At 34.9% G+C, this 9,853-nt stretch overlaps 1 protein-coding gene and 1 pseudogene across 2 annotated transcripts; one reads left to right on the top strand and one right to left on the bottom strand.

Moving 5' to 3' along the window:
- Window positions 1-439: 439 nt before the first annotated feature.
- On the top strand, window positions 440-4,970 carry LOC126726498 (phospho-N-acetylmuramoyl-pentapeptide-transferase homolog). Of its 2 annotated transcripts, none has more exons than XM_050431762.1 (8): window positions 440-850; window positions 981-1,055; window positions 1,258-1,475; window positions 1,649-2,099; window positions 2,213-2,277; window positions 2,900-3,093; window positions 3,889-4,097; window positions 4,620-4,970. In XM_050431762.1, exons 1-8 carry the CDS (start codon window positions 746-748, stop codon window positions 4,785-4,787), a joined length of 1,485 nt encoding a protein of 494 aa, XP_050287719.1. In that variant the 5' UTR covers window positions 440-745; the 3' UTR covers window positions 4,788-4,970. The 2 variants fall into 2 exon arrangements, with proteins under 2 accessions (XP_050287719.1, XP_050287718.1); XM_050431761.1 differs by having other exon boundaries at window positions 447-850; window positions 4,605-4,970.
- Window positions 4,971-5,718: 748 nt separating this feature from the next.
- On the bottom strand, window positions 5,719-7,722 carry LOC126728463 (DNA (cytosine-5)-methyltransferase 1-like; annotated as a pseudogene).
- Between the last annotated feature and the right edge of the window lie 2,131 nt (window positions 7,723-9,853).

A 9,853-nucleotide genomic window follows, 5' to 3' on the forward strand; every position in this document is an offset into this window, starting at 1 on the left:
GCAAGAGAGAGAGATAGGAAGATATAGAGGAAAGGAAGAGTCTAGAGAAAGAGGAAAGGAAAACAGCGTGATTTTTTTTTTTTTTTTTTGAAATCGTTCTGTTTTTAAGTGATGGGTGACATGGCAGAAGGCTATTGGATGGCGTAAAACACTTGTTTAACGCCATAGCCTGACCTAATGTTTTCTCTATTGAAATATATCCAACCAACATTTGATTAGAAAATTTTTCTTTGTACTATACCATCCATTAATAAAAATTGGATTGATAAGTGGCAAACAAATCCCAACTCCAAGAACAAAAAGAAGGACATCCAAATTCAAAAAACGTCACACTCAAGTAAAAAATTTAAAAAAAAAAAAAAAAAAAAATCTCAGATGCCAAACAACCAGCCCTCTATGACCTAACGCAAAATGTAAAAAATCCCGCACGCTACAAAATGGCGCGTGATTACAAATTTTGATCTAAAAACCATTCCTTCCGAGAAAATCGAAGTAGTAAGGTAGTAGTAGGTTACCACCTTCTCTCTCTCTCTCTTCTCTTCCCTCCGCCAGTTCACAAACGAATACACAAACACAATAATAAAAACAGCTAGCCGTACAGCCGGTTCGCTTGGAGTTATAAAAACTCAAAATACTCAACTTTCTTTTCTCACAAGTTTTGAATGGCCTCTCTTCTCTCACCAAACTCAACTCCAAGATCTCTCTTCATTTTCACTCTCTCTGTATCTCCACCCTCCTCGTAACCATGCCTTCCTTTTCTCATTCTCTGAATCTCCACCGCTCCCGATTCCCAAAACCGCTTTCTCCTTGCATTCGATCCGACTCTTCTTCGTTTCCGCATTATCTCAAGGTATATCTCAATTTCTTTTAGCTCCTCCTTCTTTTGGTTTTATTAGTAAAACATAGCTCTTTTTTCCCCCTGATTTAGTATTTGATTAATTTTGAATTGGCTCATTGTTTTGTTATTTACATTTGTGTAGCTAAATGCACCGATTTTTCGAAGTCGTGCGTGCCGTTTACAGCGTAGTCTTGTTCGATTCAAGGCCTTCGATGATGTATGTCAAATTAGAGGCTAATTGTTATGCCAATATTTTACATCATTATTGATTTTGTTTTAGCTTTGGCGGAATTTTCAATTACAAATTCAATATACTGTTCTGATAATTTTCCTTTCAAATTCATAAATCAGTGCATTCTTGTTGTTGTTGTTATTGGTGATTATGGAGATTAAACTTGGATGATCGTTTTGTTATATAGGATTCATTTGATATACCGTCGCTTCATGATTGGAATGACAATGATGGGATGTCTGGGTACATGCTTTCATCCAGTGAAGGCGAAGATAGCGATACAGAAATCTTGCTAGGTCCATTACATGACGATGAAATGCCTAGTGTTACTGTAAAAACTGATGAGGCCTTTGCAGCTACTGCTAACCGGTTCGCAATTCTTGGGAGAAGACGCAGGAAACACAGGCAAGTTCGCCGCTGTACCTATCCACGCTCATCATATTAATGGCTATGCTCTTGGTTAATATTTGAGTAGTCATCGTTTTTGGTTGTTGAGTTTTTTTATTATTGTATTAACGAGAAGTAATCGTGGTTTCTCTAGTTTGAAATCTCTGTCTTTTTGTGTGCTATAATTGCAGGATTAAATTGGGGGTTTTAATCAATGCTGGACTTATAAGCTTCTTGATCGTGCTGCTTTTATTTGTGGATTGGTGTGCATGGAGGATTGTCAGGTTACCTTTAGAAGCATTTTACTTGACCCGCCCGTTTCTTATATCAGCCGCTTTAGTGTCTTGTGCAGGCTATGTTTGTGTCCCATTACTGTATAGGCTCAAGATTCATCAAATAATCAGAAAAGAAGGGCCCGCTAGGCACTCCTTAAAAAAGAGAACTCCCACAATGGGTGGATTGTTTTTTGTTCCTATCGGTGTAACTGTTGCTAGATTCGTTGCTGGTTTTTCTTCTACCGAAGTGTTTGGAGCAGCTGCAGTAACTCTAGCATTTGCTGCAATTGGGTTGCTAGATGATATCTTAAGCCTTGTCAAGAATGATAATAGTGGTTTATCAGCATGGGGAAAAATTGCGCTGGAGGTAAAGATTTTTTCGCTGATTGATTTCTTCTTGGATTTAATATGCTTATTGCTATTTGAATCAGTGGTGGATTCCTAACAAACTTCGAGTAATGTAAGTTTGATACTGTACAGGTAGCCGTTGGGACCTGGTTTTCATTTTGGTTGGATAGCACAAGTATATCGTCGCCCTACAGCATGTATAGCTTCTTGTAACTAATCTGATCAACATTTTTCTGATGGTAACTCACATATCTATTCTCATAATGAAAAACAAGATAATGCTACATGAATTTCTTGGCAAAGGAAGCAAAAACAAAATTTTCTCTTAACTATTTTCTTCTTGGAGCAGTTTACAATTTAAAATATTGCTGGATTCTTCATAAGTTCAAAAAATGTCAGCCGTTATAGGTGAACTAGTGGACATAAGTTTGATTTTGTGTTTGCTATCTGTCATTTATTCATTGTACTGTTACGTGTACATTGTCCAAGTAGTTGCAAATCATTAACCTAAGGTTGAGGTTCCTCTGGAAAATTTTCTGAATGCATATATTGGAAATCTCTCCTAATTCCTTTCGAATTCACCGTTTAGAAATCTAAACTTGCCATGAAGTCAAAGTTTGATCTAGTTAACCCTAGAGATTGTGGGTTGAATTGATGCCATACATCTATAATCTTGTTTTAATTAGTTAGTGGTAGGATATGTGTCTAATGGGGAATTTATCGCTCAAACACTTCTTTACTACACGAGAATCTATGCAGTACTGCTTTGCATAAATGGTTCATTTTTTTATGTCCATCTTTCGTTTTTCTGTATTGCAGGAAAATGCTACTTCCTCTACCTGCACCAATAGGACTTGTGTGCCTGGGAAGATGGTATCTATTGTTGACTTCATTTTGTTTTGTTTCCATGGGGAATGGGGTTAACCTAACAGATGGTCTTGATGGGCTGGCTGGAGGGGCTGCTGCATTGGCTTTTATAGGAATGTCAATCGCAGTGCTTCCAATATGTTCTGGTTAGTATGGATCTTGTTTAGTTAGCTGAATATATTGAAGGGATCATACGCTTTAAAATAAGCAACATTTCAATAATTTTATTCATGTCTTGTGCCATTATCTATAGTGACCGACCCTAACTAGTTTATTGATGATCCATAGCTGACCTTGAAGTTGCTTTTGTTTGTGCCATTATCTAATATATGTTTTAAAAACAAGGTATTGCAGATAAAATAATGCTAAAAAAAATGTAAATCTAGTCAAACTACAATGCATTTATCTTGGGCATGATGGAGCTGTTGTTTCTGCGGAAAGCAAATATTGTCATATTCCATGACCAAGAACAGCTTCTGATGCTGTTAAACTGATGTAACTTCTTATTGCTTGTCTTCTTGTCGATGTATTTATATTGTTTGGATAACCTTTTGAAACTATCAAACACTTCATCATTCTGCAAAGATGTCTTAATAATTCATATTTTATGACTTGCAGATTGTGACTTGTATGCTCAATCATGTTACTTTACTTGCATCTCTTATGGTTATGCGGGAGACTAATACCTATATTGCAATTTGGTTACACCTTTATCATTGCACTTCCACCAAGGATCTGCATCTTGCATAACAGTTCCAAATCCATCATATTACTATAGCATCATTGCAAGTGGCTGGTTGAGAATATTGTGATGATCTTACATGTTTCTTTGTTGGAAGTTTGAATTTCATAATATGCTGGGTAAAGAAGTATAATTGTAAACCTAGCCTCTTCTGATACTTCTTCAACAATGCTAACTATAATTTTTCATCCCAAATCAGAGCTTGCTATATTTGGGGCATCGATGGCAGGAGCCTGTGTTGGTTTTCTTTTGCACAACCGGTACAGAGCATCTGTATTTATGGGTGATACCGGATCCTTGGCACTGGGTGGAGCATTGGCTGCAATGGCTGCTTGTACTGGAATGTTCTTTCCATTATTTATTTCATCTGGAATATTTGTTATGGAAGCATCATCAGTTATTATACAGGTATGTTTTGTTGGTGGTCCTTTTCTCATCTATTTCAGCTACAAAACACTATATGAATAATCAGAATTACCACATTCAAGCAAGTATTGCTAATTTGATGACTTTTAAAAACAAAACAAAAAATCCTTTCATCACTGTTCTCCATGCCAATTCTATGGCCTACATGGTCACTTTAGATAAGCCTGGGAGAAAAAGAATTCATGTATTGGGGTGCTATTAGATGGGAAAAGGATTTGTATAGCCTACCCCAATTGTTTGGGATGAAGGTTTACTTGAGTTGAGATTGGTGTGAATACATAGGTACATTGCCTTATTCAAGCAATTTCTGATGTTTGAAAAAAAAATTATCCCTTTCATTGCTGTTCCCCTTGCCAATTCTATTGCCTACATGCGATAGGTCTGAATGAAGAAAAAGAATTCCTGCATAGTTTATAAATGAATTATGACAACTGTGTTCTTCAGAAAGTGTAGTTTTCTTGTCCGAAGGCTGACTACATTATGTTTTAGGTATTATACTTCAAGACAACCAGACTTTTGTGGGGATTTGGGCGCCGCGTGTTCCAAATGGCACCGCTTCATCATCACTTTGAATTATGTGGGATTAAAGAACCGATCATTGTTGCAGGCGCATATGTTATATCATCCATGTTGGCTTTACTGGCTGCCTATGTGGGTCTTATTTCAGCATAACATCCAAAAAGGCCTAATTGCCATTTCATTTGTTGTAGTTAGGGTCACCAGAATCACAGTTCTTTATTTATTCTTTTTGATTTAGAAGCTGTGTCCAAGTAGCCATTTTTTATTCTTTTCTTTGAAAAATTCAAGCAAGAGGTCAATGAGATTTAACCGAAACCTCCTCTCTTTTTAATAAAACAGTGGAGAGTGGAGTTATAGATTTAAAACCCTTTAGCAAATAATTTACCTATAGAAAGAAGAGAAAAATGTAAAAACACCTGTCAAACTTTGGGTTGATTTCAAACTAATCATTAGAATTTTTAATTTGAAAATTTACTCCCAATTCCAAAGGTTCCATAAATTGTGAAACTGCTTATTCTGTCTTATTTTCGATGGTTGTCATGAATGGAATTTAAATCACATTATTCATTTTCAATTAAAAAAACGTTTTAAAGTATGATATTCATATAATGCGAATATCAAGATAATCTTTTTTTTTTTTTTTGGGTTCTTTTTTCTCACCTCTCTCGTGTAGTGGCGCTGCTTGTGGACTTTTAAGTCGTGATTGGTGGCAACTGGAAGTTCTCGAATTTGGGTTGGGTTGATGATTTGGAAGTTTGAGTGGGGCCAACTTCTTATAACTCGTAGTGGTGCCATGGGGAATATGGGTTTAATGTGGAAATTTGATTTAAGTGTGGGTCCATGAGTGGGTTTTCTTATGATGGGCATGTCAATGTTTGTGTGTAAATGTAAATCGATTTGTGTCATGTGGGGACATCTACTGAGAGCTTGGGTACCTTGTTCTTTTCAACATAGGTGTGATGGTAATGGATTTCATGACTACATAAGAAAGAATCAAGCATCATCCTCAGCTGCTGCAAAAGAACACACTCTTGAAATGTTAGAAAATTTTGGAGGCAGTCTAAACAAGGGTTCATTAATACCACTAGAACCTTGACATGCGTTTCTCAAAAAAAGAACCTTGACATGTTGAACTTAATGCATAGCCCAATGCTCGAGCTACAGGAACTGCAATGACATTCCCAACCTGAATGTGTCTCTCTTTTACAGGACCACCGAGCTTGTAATAATCTGGAAACCCAAGTTTGGCATTCTCATGTATTGTTAGAACTCTTTGTATAGGATGTAAGGTCATCTGGTTGTGAGGCTATGCTCGTGTAACAACTGTTGGCAGAGCCTCATCCTACTATAAACTTGCAAAGGTGTTGAGAAGGTGTTGAGAATACACGTGTGAGTAAAGTCTCATGTTGAATAAAAATGACAATGATGAGTAGTTAATATAACATAGTTGGACCCAAACTCATAGAGTTAAGTATTTTAAGTTAAGTGGTGTCTCTATATATTATAGTAATTGCTAAGTTGGTAGCTCTTCAAGGTGTTATCTCCCCAACAAGTAGTATAAAAGCTCATGGTGTTGTGTGGCAAAGATGGCAAGGTTTTTGGGGTCTCTATCCTAGCAATGACAAAGCAAGCCTAAAGGGCCTAATAGGTCCAACTAAGGATGGTGTGTGGTGAAGGTGGCGTTTAGGGTCCCTTCCACGGTGGGGAGTATTGCTAATGTTGCTAGATCATGATGAAGTGTGTGATTCCAATGGACAAGAATGTGCGGGTAGGTTTCGATAGATGTGCGTGAGGGGAGATTGTTGGGAATACATATATGAGTGAAGTCTCACATCAAATAAAAAATGACAAGAGTGAGTGGTTAATGTAATATAGTTGATCCCAAACTCATAGGTTTAAGTCTTTTGAGTCAAATCATATCTCTATATGTTATATTAACTATTTAGTTGGTCGCTCACCAGGGTGTTATCTCCCCAACAAATGCTATCATAACAAAACGGTAAAAATGCAAAGGTAAGTAAACCCTTGATACATTTGGATCCCATTCAACTTTATTATCAGGATGGACACAAACACCAGGCAAATATGGATCCAAATTTATTATAAGGATGGCCACAAACACTAGGCAGTTCTCTAAAGTTTGCTCCTGTTTTTTGGGATCTCACAAACATGCTCGGAGTCATCATTGTTCAATTCAAGTGGACGATGATCATAGAGGACACCGTCTAATTGTTTTTTCTTTGGAGGACCTAACAATTTGTCTTTGCCATATCTAATAAGCATTTGGAACTCTGTTTGGGGAGTTTTATTATAAGGTATTTCATCCCAGTGTTCATCATTCTCAACATCAGGAAGGTCGAAAATTGCATATTTAAGCAAAAGCTTTTCTTCCAATTTAAGATTGTGGCCTTCATAATAAGCAATTGTGTTCATCTCAAACTCCATCGAAATAACCTCCTTTGCAACAACATCACGAGTGTGAACTAGGAATTGAGGCAAATTCTCAGTAGACTATGCCTCATAAGAAAACATGCATGTGAAATTGAGGAAGCCCGTATGCACCTGCCACCATCATCCCCATCTAGGCTTTGATAGTTCATGCCAATGAGACAACCCAATGCGTAATGTTCAAGAAAACCATTTGCAAACTTAAATAATGTTAACCACATTTTCTATTAAAATATAATCTTGGCTTCAGATATTGAAGTAAATCTTTTTTTTTTTTTTTTTGGGTAAAAAAATATTGTTTATTTTTCTTGTCTTCCAATGGATTGTCTTTATTCCTAAATTGATTAAAAACCACCTATGCCTTGACGGGGTTCACCACATATCACATCAACATCATTTGGTAAAGGTAAGATCTTTGACTTGTAACCTTTGATGACAAAATCGTTTATAGTCTTATACTCTTAGTACAATTCCCTAATCCCTTAATAGGTTGGCAAGAGTCTTCCTCAGCTTTATTACCTTTCCGACAAACCTTAAAATATGATTCACTATAACATATTGCTAGTATCTTCTCCACTTTTAAACACCTCCTTATCTTCCCCATCAGCCTCATCACTGTCACTATCATCATTAGTACCATCATTAGCAACATTTTCTTTTCCAAAGAGATTCATATACTCTTGTGGAACATTATTACTTTTATCTTGGGAAAGATAAAAACATAATTTTTTTTTTTTTTACTTCTTAAGCAACAAAAAAAAGTCCTCAGTATATTCATTGTTGACTCTATCTCTGGATGGCTTAACCTGAGACTATCACAAACATACTCATTCAAGTCAATTGCCCATCTCGTAACAATATTTAAATTGGACAAATTAGCTCAAAGTCACTAGGCCCCATTATTGTAGACTGCGAATTTGAGTGAGGTTTGAAACAAATTAATTTGAAGCTGAATTGAGGTGTTTGACAAAAATGACACCATTCATAATTTAAAAGTTTTTATATTTTATTATATTTAAAATACCATACGCTTATGAAATTTTTTTGTAGCAATGTGACCATATTTTGCATGAAAGAAATTTAAAATGACAATGACATGGTTAATATTTCATGATTTTGGCATTATCATCACAATATTAATACAAATGAACCAATTCAATTGAGGTTAAAGTTGTTAAAAAACAAAAATATCAAATTGATGGTTTTGCAAAGAAGTGTTTAATGACCAACATTAGGATATTGGAAGAAACTAATATCTATTCACTTTCAAATTAATTCAAGAAAATAAATGATGGAAGCAACCACTGTAGATTGTTGTCATAAGACCAAAAATGTGTATGTTACAACCGAAGTAAAGGTCCAGCAATGTCACCTTTGGTTTATGATGCTCCAAAACTTTATCAAGTTCAACTTCACTACGGAAAATTGCAGTCACATTTTGGAATCGATTTTCTCTTTGCCTCCAAATCAACATTCAAAGAAATCTTAGCAACGGTTAATTTCTCAACCAAACAATCTAATAAGTTATCTTGTCTGGTTTCTTAAAAGAATACATGTTTGCTTTCAATAAGATTATGATTGTCATCAATAGCTTCAAACATTTCCACAATCTTGTAAATATGTTGGGGCTTCCCTTCATTAGTCTTAGCATTAGCATCGTCATGAAAATCCTAAAAGTACTGCTCATCGATCATTGCTTGAGTGTAACAGTGTCAAACTTGAAAAATCTAATTAGAAACATTCTTGTCATTATAACTTTTTTGGCCCAGCTACAAGCTTCTTCAACTTCTCCTGGTATTGCTTAGGCCAACGTTGGCGAGCCTCCTCATCCTGAACTAGCTCTCTGGTGTACTTAGCAGTTGGAGAAATTCATATCATCTTAAATATTGATGATGTAAATCTGTAGAGAAAGTTAGTACAACACATGGCAAAGCATATGTTTTTGCTTTTATAATAACTAGTCGCAGACCCACACATTGCGCGAGATAACTTTTTTTTAGGGTGATCTTATTAAATATATTTGGGGTAATAAGTAATAACACTCTCCCATTTTGTTTATATTAATAACAAAATATTTTAAATTTATTTAATAATCTGTTTATAAATGTTTAACCATGGTTAGTAAAGACATTACTCATAACTTTAGAATTAAAATACAAATTTATAAAATACCAAAACATTTGAAATGACAAATCTCTCCATAACTCATTGGGAAAAGAAAAGGAAAAAAAAAATGCAAAAGACATTACTTAATATTTTGAAATACACTTTAATTTAAAATTTTAAAATAAGAGAATTTAATTTTAAAATTAAGGTTAATTTTGGAACCTATCTTAAGCATAGGCAGGTTAGTACACAATATTTTAATATTAATTTAACAAAGTTTGGTCAAACAAATGTAAAGGGTGAAAATATTTTTTCCTTTCAAGTTTGGGTTAGAGTGTCATTTCTTCAAATCTCAAGAAAGGGGAATGTAATTACCCCTATATTATTATTATTGTTGTTGTTGCTGTTATTAATAATTGATTTTCCATTTTCTTCTAAGTTAATAAAAACCTTACATATGCATTTTTATTTATTTATAGAATATACATTTTTTAACCTTTACGTATCTTTTTTTTAATGTGAATCTTTACATATACCTTAAGTAAACTCTATATATTCCACTTCTTTAGATGTGCAAAATCATAGACTACTACTTCATAATGATAGTAGCTAATTAGTTTTATCACTTTTTTTCATAATTTCATTTATAACGTTTTTTACTATTA

Source organism: Quercus robur, chromosome 5, assembly GCF_932294415.1.
Source record: "Quercus robur chromosome 5, dhQueRobu3.1, whole genome shotgun sequence".
NCBI classification, from domain to species: Eukaryota; Viridiplantae; Streptophyta; class Magnoliopsida; order Fagales; family Fagaceae; genus Quercus; species Quercus robur.

What these genes read in the sequence shown, in the direction of transcription:
- LOC126726498 (XM_050431761.1), top strand. Translation starts at nt 746, where the DNA reads ATGCCTTCCTTTTCTCATTCTCTGAATCTCCACCGCTCCCGATTCCCA. An exon ending in AGAAGACGCAGGAAACACAG is followed by an intron (nt 1,476 to 1,648) that starts GCAAGTTCGCCG and finishes CTATAATTGCAG; the next exon opens with GATTAAATTGGGGGTTTTAA. An exon ending in ATATCGTCGCCCTACAGCAT is followed by an intron (nt 2,278 to 2,899) that starts GTATAGCTTCTT and finishes TCTGTATTGCAG; the next exon opens with GAAAATGCTACTTCCTCTAC.